The sequence below is a fragment of the Molossus molossus genome, unplaced genomic scaffold, assembly GCF_014108415.1.
Source record: "Molossus molossus isolate mMolMol1 unplaced genomic scaffold, mMolMol1.p scaffold_m16_p_1, whole genome shotgun sequence".
NCBI lineage: Eukaryota > Metazoa > Chordata > Mammalia > Chiroptera > Molossidae > Molossus > Molossus molossus.
Genome location: NW_023425344.1, coordinates 4,068,108 through 4,090,809, shown reverse-complemented (window position 1 = coordinate 4,090,809; position 22,702 = coordinate 4,068,108). Strand labels below are relative to the sequence as shown.

Here is a 22,702-nt window from a genome sequence, read left to right as displayed (position 1 = left end):
GTTGAATGAATGAACGAACAACACACCCAATAGAAAACTGTCCAAAGAGATGTCATTGCCACTCACAAGGAAGAAGAAAATAGATAGCCCACAGCATACACTCAATGCCGCTGGCAGGCAAGTAAATGAAGACGAAAACGATGACGTCACAGAGTCTTCTCCTGTCACGGGGGCAGAGCCCTCTGATTTCATGCCACATTGACCAAGAAACCAGCACCGCGGTACCACTGTTCCGGAAACCATGTGGACCGTTTCAAAGTGCTTCGAAAGTTCCTTACCAGCGGTTCCACGTCCAGAATCTAGCCTGTGGACGTGTTTTAAATGGTAGATAGAAACTTACGGGAAATGCAGTTCACCGCTGCAGGACGGTAAATAGAAAAGGAAGTGGAGCCCTGGCCGGTTTGGCTCAGCGGTTAGAGCGTCCACCTGCGGTCGGAGAGACCCGGGTTCGGTTCCCGCTAAGGGCGTGTACCTCGGTTGCAGTTTGTCCCCGGCCCTGGTTGGTCGTGCGGGTGGCAGCCACTCGATGTGTCCCTTTCACATCGATGTTTCCCTCTCTCTCTCTTCCTCTCTCTCCCTCCCACTCTGTCTGTACAAAAAATGGAAAAATGTCCTCGGATGAGGATTTAAAAAAAAAAAGAAAAGGAAGTGGAAACACCCTCAGTATCTTCAGGGAGGGGACATTAAGTAACTCATGGTGTGGCCACACGGTGGATAAGGGGCCGTTCAGTGATGGGCTCTTAGGAAGCAGGACAAACACTGGAAGTCAAGTATGAGTTTGGGTGGGTTTAGAAAACGGGCCTGGGGCATCGGAAGGAGCTAGGCCCAGTGCTGGGGCGGCTCCCTCGACGGGGAGTCATCGCCTTCCCCGGTCGGAGTTTCCTGGGCGGCTGAGCGAGCTGCTGGTGGAAACCCACGGCGTGCACGTGCGCATGCAGACGGACAGACACGCATGCGCCACGCAAAGCGAGACACCGGCGTAGTTTCTCGGGTGGTGCTGGGCAGCTCGGACAAGGTCACGGACAGAAACGCGCCGGGCTCTACCTTTTCACACAGGGCAAGCACCGTTCCGGCCTGGATTATGGCAACCTGCTCTTCGTTCCTCAAATTCTAAAACACAAAAACGGGCAGGGCGTTGACACTGGGTCCCGCACACGGGCGGCGCTGGACAGCCGACGGGCCTCTCTGAGCGGCGCCCCGGGCCAGCCCCCACTCTCTCAAGGGCCGGCCTTTAACGGCACAGACGTCCCGCCTGAGGACGTGTCGCGCTGGCACCAAGCGCATCGTTTAGGAAGGTAAAAATGTCGCTTTGTGATTTCAGACATCTCGGGGCATTCTGCGCTCGGGGTATCCATGTTTCCGCTTCTCCCCATCACCGCTCGTGGGCTACAAGGACTAGCGGACTTGAGAACCCCGCTTCTGACGATGCGGACCCCGCCACCCCCACAGGAACGTGGCCATACAAAACCCTCACTCATCGGATCTCTTAAACTGGGGAGACAGGAAACCGAAACAACAAAAGCCACACAGAGGACACCCGAATCAAAATAAGAACACGAAACCAGAAACCGGCCGCTCATAGTTACCCCGTTATCGCCAAGGATATCTAACTTCTTCATAAGTTCAGAAATATTCACATCCTGGAAAAGATTTCCAACGTTCATTTCTGAGCTGCAGAGAGCATCGCCCCGAGCGCTAGGGCCGAGTCCTGGCTCCTCCCCCAGGCACCGCGCCCGCTCCCGGCACACGGCCGGAGGGTTATCCGAGCAGCTCCTCAGGCGGAGGGACAGCAGGCTGGTCACTGCTGCTCTGGGGCTGAGCTTAATGTCCCTGCTTTCTACACAGGCCATGGCATCCTGCGGGTCGGAAGGACCGTCTCTGTGCCCACGGGTCTCACAGGACCCTGTGCCCAGGGCACACACTCGGCTGTTCGACAACCCTCTGCCAAGCACCCCTTGCCTGACAAGCACTGTGCTGAGTACTTCTCCGGGTTAACTGACCCACCCACCTCATGGTGTGGGTACTGCCACCCAGGTCTCACAGACGCAGAGACTGAGGTTCCGAGAGGGCCAGAGCTGGGGTCAGCACTCAAGGCCACGTCCCACATCTGTGCTTTTAACAATCGCGGATTCACTGAAATAACTATGACACTTAAAATACGGTGCGGGGACAGGGATCACTCGTGAAAAGGAACCCTACCCTGGCCCAGGGCACATCCCCCCGTCTAGCGGAGCTGGCACGGAGCCGGCGTGTCTGGCCGCGGCAGCAGAGGTCCCCCCGGCACGCTACCTTCACTCCTTCCTGGCGGCAGAACAGCTGGAGCGCGCTGCTGTGGTTCTCGGGGAAGGTGGCGATTTGGAGGTTAAATGCTGGCGACCTCCGTTCTCTCTCCTGGGGAAAAGATTGGGTTTAAAAACAGGCCTTTATTGAATTATTTACCACTTGCCATTCTTTCCCATGTTACTCAGCAAAACCAACATATTCCAGGTGGCAAAGATGTTACTAAAAAGCGCACATTCAGATGACGACAGCCTTGTCCGTGGAACAGCGTGACGTCGGGGCTTTGACCTCCTGTGGACACCTGTTCACCGCTCACCTAGTCCGCCGGAAGAAATGGTTAGCAGAGGGCCACGGCGAGACGGGAGCCCGGGGTGCCACACACCACCGGTAAATATTCGATAACAACTGGGGTGCGCACTGTGCCCTGGGCACGTGGCTTTCTTCCGTTACCCTCACACAACCCCGCCAGGCAGGTGCGATTGTGTTCATTTTGCAGACAGACGGGTGAGTGGCAGGGCCAGGACCCTGGCTTCTCATATTCTTAAATATAACGGCTGACTTCGTTCACAGTTTGTGTGTGCGTCTGTGTTTTTTTGAACCACACTACCCCACGAAGGATCGTTCTAGTCCTGCCTTGGATGGACAGTCAAATCTCAGTGACCAAGGGAGGAATGGCTAGCGTTTTCCCAGAAGAGGTACTCGGTAATCATCCACGAAGCGATGATTAGAATGTCTTTAGAATGGACAAGAGCAGCCCAATAACTGATAGGAATAAAACTCAGCCACTAAGTCCTCTGGTCTGAGGTGTCCCACAGAGCTCTGCTCTTACACCCTGAGCTGCAGCAGGTCAGCCAGCAGAGGGCGCCTTTGCAAATACCTTGAAATCAAACTGCTCTTCTGTTCTCAGAATTACAGTGAGCTCTACGCACGCTCCGACCACTCCTGCAGAAACTGCCACAGAGCCCATGGGCTTCTTCAGTCCCCAAGAGGGGGGATGTAACCAGTGGACACTAGTTAGGGGGCAGGTCGTAAGCAGGCAACCTTGGATAAGGCTAAAGGAGAGAAGAAGCTATTCATTCACTTAGTTTCCACGAAGCCTTGACCTGGCTCAGCTGGGCTTGAAACAGTTTAGACAGAAACCTCATTTCCCTTATTAGCCAAGAATAAAATCCGCAGCGGCTGAGTCCTGTGGATGCCCTTCTAGCTACTTAAGTGGAATCTCCATAGACAAGGTCGTAAGAGGAAGCTCATATTTAACGAGTGGAAGTTAGAACGTTGGTTTCCAACGGCTCTGAAGGATGGCGGAGACACCTAAAGAAAATTCTAGTAAACTGAGCAATGCTTATAGAATTCTCATGAGAAAGACAAAGGCCTGTGAAAGGTTTTCTAACAAGTGGCAGCGGTGGCCGTTAACAGCCTGGACCTCATGCAACTTCCGACTTCTGTGCACGGGTGCAATGCTTGGCTCTCACCGAGCCAGAGTCCGGGAGCCTGCAACACGGGCCCTGAGACCCCCGGCCACGGGCCGTGCCCACACGACCAAGGACCACATGGTAAGTCCTAGCACCAACAGGACGTGAACGGAAGGTAGGAGAAGACAGAACCAGAAACGCTGCTCCCGTCCACTCATGCAAAGGGACTGCAGAGCTGGGTCACTGCAGCAAACCAGTCACAAACTCAGGTGCTGTTAAGATGCCAGTGATCTTGGAACGGAAACAAACACAAAAGGGTTATGAAGCCCCGTGGCAGCGGGTGCCACGGTAACACACCCGAGGAGGATTCCGTGGGAAGCAGGGAGCCAGTCCACATCGCCACACGAGGCCCGGCTCTGTCCTGGGGAGTGGCTGAAGGCTGAACACATTTCTCCTGTGAACAACGTTCAAACACCCTCCAGGCTAAGGAGCCCTTTTCAGCTGCAGTTTGAGCTACAGGTAGTAACTTTTCAGCCCAAAACTGCAACACCTGGGTCTGCACTCACTGGAGAAAATAGTTGAAGCAACATAATGCATTTTCTTAGCGAGCTATGCAAATACTTCCTTGTACCCAGGTTACTTACCTGTGTTTACCTTGGCAAATAGAAAATGGGTCAAACTAGCAGTAAACACATTCTAGAGGCACTTGCCCATCGGGTCAGAACCTGCTACCTCGAGAGATGAGACCCATGGCATGCGAGGTCACTTTAACAGTCGTCACTAACGACAAGTGCTTCGGTCCAGGTTTGCAGAATGCGTACTAGGTGACTAGGCATGCAGGAGAGAAGTAGTTATGGAAATGAAACACAAATAAAAAAGGCAAACTATTGCAAAAACAAATTATTTTATTAAGTGCAAAACAAGCCGTAGGCAATAAATATATCAGCTCTGGTACATGTCCAAAGACTTCAGTGAGCATTCTCTCCAGAACATTTAAGGCAGTGAAATTATTCCGAACATACAGATTTAAAAAAAAAGAGAGAGAGAGAGAGAGACGACCAGAGCACGCCCCTTTGCACATGCGTGGGCACCCGGGGCGCGTCACATGAATTTCAGTTTGGGCTCAAAGAGAATGTCTGTGCCGTTGGCGAGTGTACAACAGATAGACTCTCTTACTTCAAGCTCTAGTACTCTGAACTCTAACAGCTCGTTCTGGTCCTTCGCGTCTTGCATTTCGCTCTTCAGCTGGTTCTCTTCCATTTCCAGCCTGTAAATCTAGAGCAAAAACATCTGTGGTTGAATGGGCAGGAGCCTGCCCCTCACCGGGGCCACCGGCGCCGTGTCCCCTGATCGCGGACCACGAAGGAGGGGCCGTTCTGCTGGGGAGCTGGGCTGGAGCAGCACCTGGTTCGTCCCCACAGCCCGCGCCTGGCCCAGAGAAGGGCCTTTTCATATATTTGCTGAATAAATGAATGATGGGGAAACTGAGGCCCAGAGCGACTAAGTCCCTTCCTGGAGGTCAGTCATGGGGAAGAACGGTGACCCCCAAGCCCGTCTGGGCCCCTCTAGCCCAGAGGAGTCCCACAACCACGGGGCTGCAGTCCTCCGGAAGCGTCCACACGGCTGCTTGCTCCAAACCCCGGGACCCCTGGGGAGCTGCCAACTGCTCTGCACCTCAGTTTCATCCAAGGAGGAAAACGGCCCCCCGAGTTCACTGGCTGCAGGACTGAGGTAGTCACGAACCGAGGGCCTCGGAAGTCACAGTCACACTGTCCTCCCGCCAGAAGGACCAGAGAGGGGACTCGCTGGGATGGCCCGCCCCAGGGGACGCGAGGAAGCAGGGCAAGGGTTTTCTGAGGCTCCGGAATTTGGCGGCAGGACCAAGGACAGACAATCTCTCCCAGTACACAGGACCGACTCCAGGACAGTGGCCAGTCCTGTCCTGATGCCCCAATGCTGTGAGCACAGGACAGCGATCGGCCACAGCGGCCGGGGCGGAGCTGGGGCTGGGCCGAGGCCCCTCCCCGGGGACAGGCCAGCTGTCCAGTCCTGGCACCCAGGATGCCCAACGCCAGGCCCACCCGGCCCGACTCCTCCAGCGTGGAAGGGTGGAAGAGGCCCACCTGCAGGGACAGGAAGTCGATGGTGGCTGCCTGGGTCCGGGGGTGGGGGCGGGGAGCGCTGCAAGTGGGCAGGAGGGATCTTGGGGGGGGGTCCTAAAACTGCCCTGCAGTGATGTTTGCACACTCAGTACATTTATGGGGGGAAAATCCCTGAATTATAAACAGGTAAGAAAAAAAGTTTAGCTACGGTCGTGTCCCAAAGCATTAGACCTATTTCTCCAAGCCAGCTCCCGAAGAGAATTCCGGAAAGTTCCAAGACCGAGAGGCACGGTCCTCCGCCAGCACCATGGCCACCGGTCCATGAACTGTATGCGACCAGCCTGAGGGCTGCCCCACGGGAGGGGGGGCTCTGGACCCCTCTGGACGGCAGCCCTGTCGGCAGCTGCCCCGCAGGAAGGTCTGGGTCAGCGCATCCACCCTCCCAGGACAGAACCAGGACAGGGTCCCAGAGTCCCCAGAAACCAGGCTCCGATCACCTCGAGGAAGGTGTCTCCTCTCTAGGGCTGGCCGGGTGCTGCCCGTGGGGGGCTGAACGAGCCGTCAGAGCGGCCTGCGCGGCCCGGCGGGGCGGGCGAGGTGTGCGCCACGTACCTTCTCCTGCAGCTCCTGGTTGGTCCTCACGAGCAGCTGCTTCTCCTCCACCCACTTGGAATCCTGGGGAAAAGCACTGAGTAGGTTCACACTCACCGAAGCCGATGGCGGTTCAAGAACAAAGCGTCCGTGAGAAAGGCCACCGGTCAGAAACTTCCTTTGCAAAGGTCAGAGAAGACGACAGCGGCTGGAAGGACCTCGCCAGACCCCTACCCCTTTCAGCCCGAAGAGAGAGACGGCTGGTCCGTGGAGCAGCCCTGCTCCGGGCTCACGCCCCTACAGGCACAGAGACCCGGTTCCAGGTCAGTGACAGAGGCAGCCACGCTGTGACCGCGTCACCCCGCAGACCCTCCTGCGGTTCGCTGCAGCCCCCGGGCCAGCGTCCAGACAGTGACACACGTGTGCATTCCCGTCCCTCGGCCCGCGGCCCGTGGCCCGTGCCGTCCAGGGCAGTTCCACACGCACACGGCACCAGTCCGTCCTGGCACTGTGGCCTGGCCAGCGCCCAGCACGGTGCCGGGCGCACAGCCAGTGCTCAGCAGACCGGAGCGGGAGGGGTGGATACATGAAGACACGTCCTTCCCTCCTCCCTACTGCAGCGGCCTCCCGGCTTCCTTCCACCTACCGTTAGGGGGCACCCTCTGGGAGGCTCCCCGTGCCAGGGACCGGTCTGGGCCCAGGCTCTGCCTCCCTACTGTACCCTGCTCCCACCAGCCTAACCAGATACAGGGAACATGCACACGGAGGTGGCTCTAATCTGAGAAGTGCGAGGGCCTGGACTTTTACGTGACGGTCACTGCATGGCGGCCCCAGGCGGGGCCATTGCAGTGACTGACAGCTCGTGGCAGGACCCGGTTCATGTCCACAGTTACGTCGTGATGGTCAATGGCAGCGCGTCTTCAGAGTCAAGTCAAATGAGATGTCGGTCACCACTTTGCTTTTGGAATCGTGTCCTACTTTTGTGCAAAGAGCGAGCCAAGTTAGAATTTCACGACTTGTGTCGAGTGTTTAAAGGTCCGCAAAGAGGCTCGTGAGCGGGGATGTTCTCGCCTGGACTCTGCTACTGCTTTTCCCTCTGTCTCGAGCAAACGACACAGGTCCAGCCCTGGCTGGTTTGGCTCCGTCGCTAGAGCGTCGGCTCACAGACAGAAGGGTCTCGGGTTCGATTCCTAGTCAAGGGCATGTACCTGGGTTGCAGGTTTGAACTCCGACCCCAGTTGGGGTGGCATGGGGGCAATTGATCAATATGTTTCTCTCACATCAATGTTTCTCTCTCTCTCTCTCTCTTCCTTCCTCCCTCCCTTCCACTCTCTCTAAAAATCAATGGGAAAATATCCTCAGGTGAGGACAAACAAAAAAAATATACAGGTCCACAGAGCGGCCCCTCCACACCAGGCCCCGGGGACACTCCAGCCACTGCTGCTCACCTGTCCCCTCTCCACCAGCAGCTTCTCCAAGTCTTCGATTTTGGCCTGACACCTCAGGAGATCGGCTTGCAGCTGCTCCCGGGTCTGGAATGAAGCGAACAGAAAGTGAGTCGCCGGGACGGGCCGGCCGAGGAGCGGGAAGGAGCACGCGGCAGCCCAGTGGACACAGGCCCACTTTGGAGCACCTGTTCCAACCGGCCGGCCTGGTAGCACGCAGGCACCGCCACCTACAGACGTCAGCGTGAGAACTGAAAGGCCTCGAGAAGCTGTCAGTTCTGACCCCTGGGTTTTACAGATGAGGACACCGACCCCTGGAGAACGGGCCGGTTCCTTCAAGGGGCGGAGTGAGCCAGAACCAGGCACGTCAGCTGGGAACCCGGCTTTGCGGCCAAGCTCAGTGGCTCACGCAGCGGTCACCACGCCCAAGCGCCTTCACACGTGCCCAGCGCCTTCCGTGGGCCCTTTATCGCCGAGGCCAGGGCTGGAACTGGAGCACGGGGTGTCGGGCAGTGGTGGGGACTGACGGGCACGCTGGAGACACATGTCCCAGCTCAGGGAATCTGCCCTCAGCTGGAGCCGAACGCGACCGCGTGGAACAGTGTGGAACAGAAGCCTGCAGCTGCAGGAGTTCGGAGCCTCCAAGGGAAGCCGGGGACCTGCCTATCTGCAGATGTGGGCATCTAGAAAAAAATGTTAATAAAAACCACATGGCTCAGCCACGGACCTCCGCCGACCTCCAGATTACAGGCGGAGCCCTTTCTCATGGCTCAGAAGCATGGCTCCCCACCAGCCTCACTCGTCACCCCTACCTCATGGCTGCCCTGGAATGAACCCGGGACCCCTGGGGTGCGGCACTGGCACCGGGTGTGCCCTCAGAAGGAAGGGCAAGCAGCCCCTGGTCTATGGGACTCCTGAAGGTGGGGTAAGGGCCAGTAAGTGGACTGAAGACAGAGCTCAGCCCGGCACAGGGCAGGCACGGCCCAGACCTGGGGCCAGAGTGTCCCTCACGTTTCCATAGGGATGTTCTTGGGGTCCCCTCAGCCTGGGAGGGAGGGGAGTCCAGAGTCTGCTAGGGTTTCACTACTGAGGCTTCAGTTCTGGAACTCCGTGGGAGCGGACGGCACACAGGACCTGTGTCAGACGTGGCATCGTTTCCTCTGGCGCCCCCTGCTGTCCCGCGGAGGACGCAGAGTCCGTGGGTCTGCCCAACACTGCCACCACGAGAGTCTGCGATGTGTCTCATTACCTCAGATCCGCTCCAAGCCACCCCGCAGGGCGACGGGACAGAATCACAGCACAGGAAGGGCATGCACAGCCAGCCCCCGCCTGCCACGCCTGGGCACTCACCCGGGCCTCCCTCTCGGCATCCAGCGTCCCCCCGACCTGCTCCTGCAGCAGGGCGTAGGCTCGCTGCAGGGCCTGGTACTCCCTGGTCAGCTGGCAGAACCTCAGGTCAGCCTCTTCTCTGGTGGTCGTCTGAAGGGCACGGAGAAGACAGACCATGAAGCACGGGACTGGGTGTGGCTTCGGGTGCCAGGGTCCTGACAGAGCTGCTGGCTTCACCGTCACTGCCCGGACGGAAGGACCACCGAGAGCAGACACTGCCCCCTCCCAGTGCTCACCCGCCCTTGGGGACCGCCTGAGTCCCCTCCGACTCGCAGGTGACCGTGAGCCTTGTGCCCCCACCCAGCACTCCTCATGCTGGGATCTCCCTGTGGAGGTGACTGCCATGGGTGCATACATGTGCCAGCCGGGAGGGCCTCCGGGGCTTGTTTACAGGCCCCGCCTTCAGGGCCGGCAAGTTAAATGCACCACATGCTCGCAAGAGGGCGCTGTGGCAGTCTGGGTGCTGAAGGACACCTGTCACACACCGTTAGTGAAAAAGCAAGTCAAAAAGCATGTGCCTGGCACGGCTGCATTTTACTCAGTTTTCCTAAGAAAAGTCAGCTCGGGTTGGGTTCGGGAGAGATGAAGCCACTCTTCACACCTGGTGAGTCCAGGTCACTGGGGAGGGCTGAGGTGGGGTCTCGGCTGAGAGGGCTCCCGGGGGGGCGGGGGGGGGGGTTCTACTCCGCTGTCCACACGGTCAGTGCTGACTGCGTTCTCTCCTGCACCACGTGCCGGCCTTACGTGAAGGCGGCAACCGTCCTGCTTCCACCAGGTGCTGTGCTGTGTGCATGTGTCTGCGTGTGAATGTGTGAGCACGTGCGTGCATTTGTGTACTGTGTGTGCACCCCTATGTGTGTGTGCACCTGTGTGCTTGTGTGCACCTGTGTGCTTGTGTGCACATGTGTGCATCTGTGTACGTGTGAATGTGTGCATGTGTGCGTATGTATGCACCTGTGTGTGCACACATGTGTGCACGTGTGTATGTGCACTGTGAATGTGGGTGCGTGTGCGCTTGCATGTGCATGCCTATGTGTGTGCCTGTGTATGTGCACCTGTTTTTGTATGTGTGTGTGCCTGGGTGTGTGTGCATGCACACGTGTGTAGGAGAATGAGGGACAGACCACCACACAGCAATTTCAAGTGCAAAGGTCAGTCACACCAGGGTGACCTTAGATCTCTCTGTGGAATCGGAGCTGGGTAACGGAAAGGGATCCCTGCACTGCCGTGCCCGTGCCCGTGGGAGGGGACCACCTCCCCTGACGCCGCGGGCGGTCATGTCACAGGTCGCGGGGGGCAGAGGCCCGAGCGCCACGACCAGCATCTCTGGGCTGGGGCTCGCTCACATCGTCCAGGTCTTCTTCGGGCGTGGCTGGGGCCCTGTCCGTCCTGTCTGTGTTGCAGGATGTTTCTGACAATGTTTCCGAGTCCACAGACTCCTCATCAAATCCAAAAAATGTCTCCACAACATGCTTCTGTGAAAGGCAACATGATGATGTTAGGAACAAACTCAGACTCGCCAGGTCCCCAAGCTACAAGACACAGCTGGACCAAGGACACCGGAGAGGGGTTCATAGTGGGCAGGGTGGGAAAGGAGGTGGGGGAGGGGGAGGGCTGCAGCAGAGGGCGCTGTCCGGATCCTGGCTCTGGGCTTGGGAGCTGTTGACCTTACACAAGTCACTCAGCCCCTCAAAGGGACATGGAACCGTCACCTCATCTGTGAGCACAAAGCGAGGCCACGCGTGTGCTGTGCCCATGTGCTGACCCTTAGTGGGCAGCACGTTGAGCCGAGGACCAGGGAGTGGCCAGGGGAGGGGGTGTCTCATTCTCGATGCCACACACAGGGAAAGTGAAACGGGCAGTGTCCACAGATGGGCCCCGGGCTCTGACCAACCAGGTGAGCGTGTGGCCCAGGTCCTCTCCAGACTGCGCTAAGAGGCTATTTTTCTTTATTACAGAAAACAGAAATTTTACCAAATTAGAAGGAACAGTGTAACAGGCCCTCATGCACCCACCACTCAGAGTCAGAGGCAATTTTAATGCCAATCACTGTAACGACCTCCTGGTTACCCTACCCAGCACTTAACCCATGTGATTCATTCATTCATTCGTTCGTTCATTCATTCGTTCGTTCATCCATTCCGCAAGCACCTGATGGAGCACCTTCTGTGGTTCAGACACTGGGTGGACACGATGTGATCAAAACCAGACGTGATCCCAGCCACAGGGACGTCCTCCCCTGGGGCTGCGACATCCACCCACAATCTCCAGATCATCTTGTTTAAGAACATGGGGATTTTTTCCCCAAACAATCCCTGGGAAGACCTTTTATCTGTTTTTACAATCAGTGGGTGCTTCTCACGACCAGGAAGAAGCAACCGTAACTAAATCCAGAGCTAAGCCCCTGGCTCCCACTGGCATGTCCGGACCCGGCTTCTCCCAGAGCCCCCTCCCCCCGCGCTCAGCCAGGAGCGGTCGGCACACCCTGCACGCAGAGGGCGCCTCCCACTTGGCTGGATGAAGCCAGTGGCGTCTGCAACGTGACTGAGCACTAATTCCGACGTCAGCGGGGGGAGGGCACTTCTCTGTCATCTGCACCCTGAGTTTCTGAGGAGGCCTCACGGAGGCGCCGACCCCCCCTGTCACCTACACGCCCTTGCACTTGGCACTTGTCTTCCTGATGCCACCCCCCCTCACGCCCCATTTTTGTTTTTTTAACACACGGGGGGGGGCAGATACCACATCCTGAACTCCCGACGGTGGTCAGCCATCTGCCCAGCAACTACACAGACCCGGTGACAGCGACACACGCCCAAACCTGCCACACCTACTATCTAGCGTGTGCTCGTCCCAGTGCACCATCCTTTAGTTGCTCAGGTAAAATATCTAGGCACCCCCGACACCCCTCGCCCTCACGCCTCCTGGAGAAACCCTGTTGGCTCTACCTCAACCCAGACCCCAACCCTCCCACCCGCAGCCCCTCCGTCCTGGCCCAGGCCACCGTCCTCTCTCACAGAAATGACTAAAACCGCCTCCTACTGGCCTCGCTGCTGCTACCCTGGTCCTTCAACCTGGCGGCCCATCAGAGCTGAGTAAAAGCCAATGCACACACTGCAACCCGCACACCTGTGTGGCCTGCCTCCACCCTGTCCAGCCTCACCCCTCCCCTCGTTCTCCTCCTCCACTGGGCACCAGCCACACTGCCAAGCAGGTTCTGGAGCCTTCCACGTGCCTGCCACAGGGCCTTTGCACTGCCTATGTGCGTCTCCGGGATCCACACGGCTCCCTCCTACACTACCCTCGAGTCTTCGCACAGATGCAACCTTATCAAACAAGGCTCCCTGCCCTGACCGATCTGACTCAGCGGTTAGAGTGTCAGCCCAGGGACTGAAGGGTCACAGGTTCAATTCCCAGTCAAGGGCACGTACCTGGGTTGCAGATTTGATTCCCCAGCCCTGGTGGGGATCACGCGGGAAGCAACCAATCAATGTGTCTCTCACATCAACGTTTCTCTCTCTCTCCCTCCCTCCTTTCCACTCTATCTAAAGAGCAATGGAAAAATATCCTCGGGTGAGGATTAAAAAAAAAAAAAAGGCTTCCCTGACCACCACATCAAAGTCCTTCCTAGCCCGTCCCCATCCCGACCTGTCTAACCTTTCTCCTCCCCAACTCAGCACCACCTGACGTAGATCTGTTTGTCTTACATGTTTATTTCCTGTCTCCCACCCTGGGACATAAGCCCCGTGGGGACAGGGATTTTGCTCCACAACAGCAGGATTTGAGCTCTTTTGCTCCCCACTGTAATAAATACCGGCTGTGGAATGAGTATTCACATGTCTCTGTTAATGAACTCAAAGCCAGAACTAATTTGTTTACCCACAGTAGTTTCCATCTGCAGGGATGCCCCCCCCCTTCTGTCTGCAGCCAGCACAGCTGGCTGTCCCCTGGCTGTGCGTCCAGGCGACTGTCACGGGTAGGAATGCGAGGACCTAACAAACTCCGTTGATGTCAAATGATTTCTTCTCTCCAAGTGGACGTTGGAGACAACAACCATGTAGCAAATCCCCCTCCAGACGAAAACCCCACCTGGTTCAGGGTCAGGTATCAAGTGCTCCAGACCTTCCCTGCGGAGCGGGGCTGGGACGTCCGATGGTGACAGGGCACCTTCGGGAGGGACACGTCTGCAGCACGCACGGCTCACCTGAGCTCCAGGCTCATTTCCCGGATGCCACTTGGCCGGCCTTATTTCTTGTAAACACCGCTAATTGCGAGGCCTCTGGGGACAGGACTGTGTTTGCGGTTGTGCCCACAGGCAGCGGGCGGTGATGCAGGCAGGGCCCTACCTGGCACAGCGGGGGAGCCCCAGGAACCATCAAGCCACGCACTCTCCAAAGGATCAGGACAGGGTGCCAGGCTGAGATCACACAGCCAGTGCCCGGGACCGTTCTGGGGACCATTCTGGGGGCCGGTGACTCAGGTGCATCTCACAGGCTGAGGTGATTTCTGAAACCCTGTGACTGCTGGCTAAACACTCCACCGTGGAGCCCTAATGCAGGGCATTAGGTGCCGATGCCCGAGCTGTGCATCCAAAGCGAGCTGCCCCTGGACGCCAGCCTGCCCGAGACGCCGGGGAGCCCTTGCAGTAGAACGCGGTCCCAGCGGGAGCCGCTCTGAGGGCGGACAACAAACACAAAGGGCAGTCAGAGCACAACCCTGTAACCACAAGGCTGGGCTTCCACAGATGCACCGCACACACGGTTTCCACGGCAGCCGTGAGCTGAGCACGCCCCCCCCACACCCTGCATAACACATGGATTGGGTCCGTTTGATTCCCCCAAGGGTTAGCTTTTGCAAAGTGACTGTATTATATGGGAAGCCAAAACGTGCTTCAGAAACATATGCCTTTGTTAATAAAAACAAGACAGAAAAGGACGTTTCAATGCTTCAAGTGAAAATCTGGTGCTGTCTTGTTTGAAGACATTGCAACTACTGCATTTTCAAGATCGACGTGCAACAACTCCACCTGCCTCCCAGGAGGGCGCGAGAGCCCCCTGGAAACACCGTTGCCGCTCGTGCCCAGCTCCTGCGGCTGTGAACAGTCAAGCAGGAGAGAAGCCAGGGCTCGGTCTCCCTCCTCCGTCCCGTGTCCCACATTCCCTACGAAAAGTACTGCCGGGCATCAAGTTCCATCTTCGCTCATTCTGAGCACCTACGCGGGGCTCCACCTCCGGGCTGCCAAAGTCTTGCCTTGCTGACTCCTTTTACAAAACAACCCCAATTTTTAAAACGCAGTTTGCGAAAAAGTGACTGGAAAGTATGTAAAAGACTCTGATTACACTTTGAATACAGAGGTGCTCGTTCTTAGACCAAGTGGGACCAAGAGGGAAAGAGGGGGCCCCCCAAAGAACCCGCCTGCACTGCTTCCTGCCTCCCTCAGCCTCCGCTCGAGTCGCCTCCAACACCGTCCCCGGAGGGAGCCGCCGCCGCTCACCTTCATGCCGGTAGGTCATCTCCTGGCAGCCGGAGAAGTAGAGGCAGACCAGGGTGCAGAGACACAGGAAGAAGGAGAAGTAGAGCACGAACAGGAGGTACTCCATGGCGCCGGCTCCCACCCGCCGGCCCGCGTGGGGCCAGAGCCACTCAGCGCATCACTGTGCAGGCCGCTCCGAGTCCCAGGACAAAGCACCCCTTCTCTCCCAGCGCATCTGCCTTCCTCTGCCACGCTGGCCCGCTGGCCCGCTGCACAGGCCTGGGGACGGGCACTCGGCGGGGGCCCCACAGTGGCAGGGATGCCAGCTCTGGGCAGATCTGACCCAGGGCGCGGTTTCCAGAGCCTGGGCCAGGCGCATGAGTCACACAGAACAGCTTCCTCACAGTTTATTCTCCGAGGGTTCTCCTCCCACACCCCAGGCTCCCTGTCGCCAATGCCATTCCCCAGGCCCGGGACCTGGGGCACAGCCTCAGCAACAGTGACGCAGACAGAGCCTCCTCCGGGACCAGCCAAAACCCAGGAGGCGCCACCTCGCGTGCTTGGGAAAGGTCTCCGCTGCCCTGACCCCTGCCACGCTCCGTTTCTCGGACGCTTCTCTCAGCCCGTGTTCACCGTTTATCCAGAAGCACAGGGGCCGTCCCCCACAGAAAAGCTGCACGCGGTCCCTGCCCGTGTGGGCACCTGCGAGAGCTGGCACACCTGGGCGACGCTTCTCCGGCACCACATCGAAAGAAAGACCATCACAGTGGAAAATGGACAGATTTTACCATAAAAAGTAAAACGTCAATACTCTGAAATACAGTAAAGCAATGGTAAAAGGCAACGGACAAAAAGAAAATATATATGCAGCCAAGTTCATATATATCTTTCCACTTCAACAACGCTTCATACTGCTCCTTTTCAAGTTTCCGTGATATGAGCTGTATAACTATATCGTGCTGTATATGCAATTTGGTGCTAAGCCTTTAAGTCACGCTTCCAAATGGTGGGCCACGCAGATGGAGAACTTTTGCTGGAACTGCTGAGGACAGATGCCATCCTATCACAGAAGCTGCTGGGTAGCTACAATGCCAGCTGCTACAAGTGTTTGGGCCCCCACATGGGAAGAGCCCTCTTGAGAAACAAGCCAGCCCAGAGTTGAAAGACAGAGAGAAAAGTTCCTGGCAACATCATGTGAGCACCTGGATCCAGCCATGCCTGAAGCCAGAATCTTTAGGCTTCTCAGTGATATAAACTATTTTCTTTGCTTAAGTGACTGAGATTTTGACCCTGGCAAATGAAAGAAACTTGGCAAGTGGGGGAGAGGGAGATAATCCTAAAAATGAAGCCACCTGCAAACTGCTGAGTTCTGGGACAATCTAAAGGCTAATTTCTCTCCAAGCTACTTTGCACCTGGACCCTCAAACAATCCAAGGACAGCCTTTGCCCGGCAAGTGTTACCAGCTGTAACAGCTGCCTGAGCTTCGAGAATTACCAGCTCTGCAGGAAGCATGAGACAGGCCCAGTGGGCTGGTTCCTGGCTCTACTAAGACCTCCACCTCTGCCAAAAGCTTCTCAAGGGTGGTGACACCTCTGGGCCCTGTCACCTGACATTCTGCTGGGCCCGAGGCAGACACTCCACACATGATGGCTAGCGTGATGGGGGCTGTGGGGGGGGGGGGTTGAGAGCCACACTGCCTTGGCCTTCACCACTGGGCTCATTGCGGGCGTGAGACCCAGAGGCCCTGGGCCGCTCCGACAGGGCAGCACCTGACCCAGGGAACCAGACCGGAGACCCTGGCATAAGCCACAAGGGCAGGGTTCCAACTCTGTTCCCTGGCTGCCTGCAGACCACGCGGCCCCAGTCCCAGCTCGCCCACAGCCCCCACGGCTGTCACAAGCACCGGCCTCCTCCGAGTCCTTCCCTGCAGACCCCCAGAGGGAGCCCAGCAGACCGACGACGAGACGCTGCACCGCCTGTCAGCACGGAGGAGCAGGGCTGAGGAAGCCCGGGGAAGGGCACCGAACCCTGCGGGAAGGGCAAAGGCTTGGGGTCAGCCAAGCGGCGCGGAGGTGGAGGGCGTCTGCCGAGCTGGAGTCTGGAGGTGAGGCGGTGTGGGAAGCCCCAGGGGCGGGAGCCAGGGTGTGCGAGGGGAATAAAGCCGGAGGTGCATGGGCCGGATCCCAGCTTCACCCCCTGGGGGTTTTCAGGAAGAAGGTGGCAGGGTCAGACTGTGCCTCAGAAAGACCCTCTGGCAGCAGTGCAGGCCAGGGAGCGGTGGCAATGATCAGATGAGGCCGGAAGGAGGTGGTGGAGGCCAGAGAGAAAGCAGAGGCCTGGAGGGGCGGGGCTGGAATCAGGGAGCCTGTGCCCCCCGCTCCCCACTGGGTCCGAGGTCCCTCCCAACAGCAGGCAGGAGACCCAGGAGCCTGCAGACCTGCCTCCCAGCCACTGCCCTCTGGAGACTGGGCCACCGCAGTTCGCTCTGGGCTGCCCGCATACAGCGCCTAGAGCCACCAGAACTTCCTGTCTTCCAAAGTCTGCAGGGGCGGCCTAAATGCTGTCCTGCACGAGGCCCCAGGAGGCCCTGTGACCCCAGCAAACTGTCCTAACTTTGGCCACTGCTCGTATGCTCAGCCTGCACTGAGCTACAGCTCTGGGCGGCTAGAGAGGACGCTCAGGAGCCAGCAGCACACGACTTACTGGCCGCCCCACGGTGGGCGTCCAAGCGGGGAAAGGAACCCGAGAATCCCCGGGGCCTGCGGGGCCTGGAGGGGCCATCAGGGGCTGAAACACCTGCGCGGGTCCCCGATGGGCCAGATTTCCATCGCACCCCGCCCCAGTCAACGCTGGGGTGCAGTGGGAGCCGGCAGAGGATGGCTGGTCTACCCTGAGCCCTGAGGAAAAGACAGTATGTGGGAAGAACTCAGGCCCACTGGTCTCGGAGTGGCAGTCCAGTATTTTAATTAAAGGGATCGCCCATCCCCACCCTTCCAGAAACTTCCAGCACAGGCAGTTCACTTCCTCGTCAGCACTTCCAAGGGGCAGCAGGCAGTGACCAGACCTGGACAGAGGACACAGCAGGACACGGTCAAGCCCAGCAACTGGGAAGCCAACGCCAGGCGGGTCAGCTCTCTTCCCGTGACCACGCTGTGAAGTCGGGAAAAGGAAGCCCCCTGTCCTTCCTCCAGGCACTGCAGCCTCGGTCTGAGACGCGGCCAGGCTCACAGTGGGCGTCCCGAACACCCCCGTAGACGCTTCATGGGGCCAGAACGCCACCGCGCATCCAGCCAGTGGGACAGACTCAATTCCTAGGGAGTGTGGCTTTTTCCCCGTCTGTCCCTGGTGACAAGAGCATCCACAGACACGCAGGCCGCTGTGAAAATGAGGCCAGTCCTCCATAAGCCGGGGGGCGGGTCACAGCCTCCAATCTGCATGTTGATTTCTGGGGACCTGTCCCTGGGAACAATGCAGACCACAGCTGCCTGGACAAAGGGAGTTTGCTGGGGCGACACTTATGGAAGCAGAAAGTCCAACGGGGGGGAAGGGGCCACTTACTGAAATGTCTGGCACACAGGGAAGAAGGCAGAACCGGCCCAGAAGGACACCCACAGAGCCCACACACGCTCCCTGCGGCCACGTCACGTCCACGGGGAGCTGGGAGCAGACAGGCCGACAGACACAGCAGGACGGCCAGCAAACTCCCGGCCCATCCGCTCAACAGATCACGGAGCCACAAAAATGCACGTCTGTGATGACAGCGTCATCATGTGGAGGGATGCTCTACAGAGTGACATCCACTGGAAACACAGGGTGCAGGCGCGCGTTCTACCAGCACGACCGAGATGCTGCTCGTGAAATCACGCGCGCCCGGGCGTCTGCGGTGCTGTGACGCCACTTCCCTGATGAAAGGCAGCATTTAAGGATAAAGAGGTGCTGCAGAACCACGTCCATCTCTGAGTTCCTGGTGTCACAGCACGGAGACCTGCCCTGCGTTCCACCGCTGCGCTTCCATAATGGGCCTCGCGGCCCCGACTCGAGTGCAAATCTCAGCCTGGTGGACGGACCTTGTCTCTGCGTTTCTTCTGTTTTATAGCCGCAAGCTTCCTGCAAGATGGAAGATCACACCGACCTCCAGGCTTGCCGTGCTCACGGAACGAGACGGGGTGAATGACCACCGGCTGAGTGTCCGGGACACAGCACGTCACGGAGGAGCACGGCCCTCGGGACGTGGCCCTGGCTGCGGCGTACACGTACTGTTTTAGCCCACAGTGTGCATTACGAACATTTGCCCCAACAGCTAAAACCCTTCGATTTTACGGTGTTGTGGGTTAAACTGGGTCCTCAAAAAAGATATGTCGAAGTCCTAAACCCCATCCCTCAGAACGTGACCTTGTCTGGAATCACGGTCACTGCAGAAATAGCTAGGTAACCATGAGGTCACGCTGGAGGAGGGCGGACAGACACAGACACAGTATGACTGCTGCCCTTACAAGGTGGCGGCCCTGTGGAGACGGAGACACAGGGAGAACGGCAGGAGACGACACACACAGAGGGGGAGCGATGCCCAGGACACCAAAGACGGCCAGCAAGTCGCCCGGAGCTGGGATGGGCGGGGAGGACTCCCTTCCGGTTTCAGAGGGAGCATAGCCCCGCTAACACCTTGATTTTAGACTCCAGCCTCCAGGACTGTGAGAGAAGACTTTCCTGTTGTCGAAGCCCCCGGAAGCACCAGGAAACACACATGAAGGTTTCAGTTCCTCTTAGAAACTGGAATACCCACACCACCTGTCCACTTTCTTACAGCAGCTGGTGTTCGGGGCCCAGTTTTCCTCAGTCTCCACCACTCCCTACTGCCACCCTGCCACTAAAGCCACACCACAGTGGCCACCCAGTATCACACCTGCACTGCTGTCTTCCGAAGAGGAGAAATTCCTCTAGAACCTTCTCCATCCGAAGGTAAGCCAGGAGGAGAGCAGGCCCAATCGTTGTGGAGGTGAAAAGCATGCCTACAAGTTTCAGTGCAAACTAAGTCCTTCTTCCACACCTGCTCCGATGGGCTCTCTCACACTCCGGCTGGGTCCTGGGCATCTGTTGGCCCAGCCCAGCTCAGCTCTCTCCGCCAGAACATTCGAACACTATGTCTATAAACCCACACTTTCCAAAAACGCCCACAGCTCCTGATTGCTCAGAACAGGCTATAAGATGTTATAAACCAAGCCCGAGGGTCCTTTAAATCCTTTGAAAGGTCTAAGCATTTGTTTGCTTGCTTGTTTTTTATCCTCACCCGAGGACATGTTTGCATTTATCTTCAGATAGAGCGGGAGGGAGAGAGGGAGGAAGAGAGAGAAACATCGATGTGAGAGAGACACATCAACTGGTTGCCACCCACACGACCCCAACCGGGGGCCGGGAAATAACCCCAACCGAGGTACATGTCCTTAGCAGGAACTGAACCCGGGACTCTCTGGTCTATAGGCCAACGATGTAACCACTGAGCCAAACTGGCCAGGGCTGTTCTTAATTTGGGGCGAGCAGCCCGAGGCCTCAACACAGTACTCATCCATGAGTTTTCCGAGGATGGATTACAACAATCGGGTCCACGGACACCGGTTACGTATCACTGAGACGGCGACCACAGGTTTTCCCCGTCAAACATCAGAGACGCTGGCCCATCCAGGCAGGGCAGCTGCCCGGGCGCAGGCTCACCTTCGGCAGCTTCAGGCCTTTCCCGCGGTGTCTTTTGGGCCGCAGGAGCCGCTCTCGCTCCTAGAAGGAAACACAGCTGTTGACATGTGCAGCCAGTCTCACATCACACCCACCAGCCCAGCTGGCTCTCTGGGGTCATGACCTACAACGCTGTCCCGCCCACCTCTGCACTGGGCACGGGTCTGTCCAGGCTCTCACACCCCCTCTGACCGCTGGTCTCAGGGCTGAAAGCTGCAGGGCTGCACCTCTACTGCAGCCTTACCGGGACGCAACTGTGGCTCAGAATGCCCTGATTGGCCAGTCCTGCAAGACTCCAGCCATCTGATTGGCCAGTCCCACAAGACTCCAGCCATCTGACTGGCCAGTCCTATAACACTCCAGCCATCTGATTGGCCAGTCCCACAAGACTCCAGCCATCTGACTGGCCAGTCCTATAACACTCCAGCCATCTGATTGGCCAGTCCCACAAGACTCCAGCCATCTGATTGGCCAGTCCCGCACGACTCCAGCCATCTGACTGGCCAGTCCTATAACACTCCAGCCATCCGATTGGCCAGTCCCATAAGACTCCAGCCATCCGATTGGCCAGTCCTATAACACTCCAGCCATCCGATTGGCCAGTCCCATAAGACTCCAGCTGTCTGATTGGTCAGTCCTGTAAGACTCCAGCTGCCAGACTGGCCAGTCCTATAAGACTCCAGCTATCTGATTGGCCAGTCCTGTAAGACTCCAGCTGCCTGATTGGCCAATCCCATATGACTCCAGGTGTCTTCTTTGCTGGTGAGTGCTGTAAAGCACGGGGCAGTGCCCACTGGAGGTCCACTGGGCTGGACCTCAGCACAGTGAGAATGCCAATGCCTTTGAGCTTGAGCAAAGCTGGGCCAAAACCCACGGGGCCTCCTCCTGTGAGGTGACACTTTATTTTGCTGATTCTCAGGTTCCTCCTTTGCCACAGGGGGCAGGCACCAGCCCTGCTGCCATGCTAAGGAAGCTGGACTACGGAGCCTACGGGCTGCTGCCACCGGGAGCGGCATCGTACAGTGGCGGCGGCAGCGGAAGCGGAAGCCCCAGGCCCCAGATAAACCCCGTAGACCCTCTCCTTCCTAAACAAGTCCCACGTGTCCCTGTGGCTGCCAGGAAACCCAGAGATGTAATGCGCTGGGCCTCAGCCCTTGCGGTCCCACCTGTCCCTCCTGATCCTGACTCCACTCTCTCACTGTCGTGTTTGCCAGTCCTCTTCCCGCTTGTCGTCATGTCAACGGATGCGCTTTGTTCATCTTACGTTGCATCAAGTCTTTTGTGTAGCAAAGATGGACGGATGATGGAAGGAGGGAAATGGATGGATGGATGGATGGATGGAAGGAAGGAAGTGGGGGAGGTGGGAAGGAGAGATGGAGGGGGATTGGAGAAAGGGAGGGATGGAGAGAGAAATGGATACAAAGAGAAATGGAAGGGAGAGGGGGGATGGGAAGATGGGAGGGTGGGTGAATGGACAGTGGGAAAGGGAACGGAGGAGTGGGTGGGTGGGAGGGAGGGAGGGGGGACGGAGGGAGGGAGGGGGGTCGGAGGGAGGGAGGGGGGTCGGAGGGAGGGAGGGGGGACGGAGGGAGGGAGGGGGGACGGAGGGAGGGAGGGGGCGGAGGGAGGGAGGGAGGACGGAGGGAGGGAGGGGGGGCGGAGGGAGGGAGGGGGGGCGGAGGGAGGAAGGGGGGCGGAGGGAGGAAGGGGGGACGGAGGGAGGAAGGGGGGACGGAGGGAGGAAGGGGGACGGAGGGAGGAGTTATGGGGAAGCAACGTGAACTTGACAATCACAGTCAAATTCTTTTCCAGAATTTTGATCACTGGCTCTCCTACTCTCTGAAGACCGTGAACGGAACCGTCACACGCCCTCTTGGGCAAGCAGAACACACTCTGCTTCTAAGCTCCAACCACAGCTCCCTGCAGAGGCCTCTCGTCACTGGTGCCTGAGACGCACCAGGGAGAGCGGAAGAACTCTCTGGATCCACCCCTCCCCCCAATCTCACACCCACAGTCTTAGCAAGCCCTTCGAATTCTGGGCTGACTGCAAGGTTTGGGTTTTCCAGCTCCTGGCTGCCACAACTAAGCTTAAAAGGAACAAAATAAATAAATCAGACTTCCCAGGGCTAGCACATGCCCACTCCGTAAAGGCCAGAGGACTCATTCTTTAAAAAGATGCTGCTTCCTATGGCAGCAAACCAGGGAGCTGATGTGAGAAAAAGAGTAGCCATGGAAACGGCTCCCAGGCACCCGCGATGCTGTGCAAACCCAGTGGAGGCCGCTTT

At 57.8% G+C, this 22,702-nt stretch overlaps 1 protein-coding gene across 4 annotated transcripts in view; it reads right to left on the bottom strand.

Annotated features, from left to right (window-relative positions):
• JAKMIP1 (janus kinase and microtubule interacting protein 1) overlaps window positions 1-22,702 on the bottom strand; it is a 59,122-nt gene that overhangs the window by 16,999 nt on the left and 19,421 nt on the right. Inside the window, exons 7-15 of one of the 4 annotated variants that reach the window (XM_036265519.1) lie at window positions 20,400-20,459; window positions 10,566-10,694; window positions 9,181-9,309; window positions 7,834-7,917; window positions 6,407-6,469; window positions 4,869-4,967; window positions 2,290-2,391; window positions 1,587-1,640; window positions 1,045-1,110 (exon numbers count right to left, since the gene is read on the bottom strand). In XM_036265519.1, the coding sequence (XP_036121412.1) occupies window positions 1,045-1,110; window positions 1,587-1,640; window positions 2,290-2,391; window positions 4,869-4,967; window positions 6,407-6,469; window positions 7,834-7,917; window positions 9,181-9,309; window positions 10,566-10,694; window positions 20,400-20,459 (786 nt within the window). Of the gene's footprint in view, window positions 1-1,044; window positions 1,111-1,586; window positions 1,641-2,289; window positions 2,392-4,624; window positions 4,968-6,406; window positions 6,470-7,833; window positions 7,918-9,180; window positions 9,310-10,565; window positions 10,695-20,399; window positions 20,460-22,702 lie in introns of those variants that run through there. The other 3 variants (XM_036265527.1, XM_036265536.1, XM_036265545.1) reach the window with 3 other exon arrangements.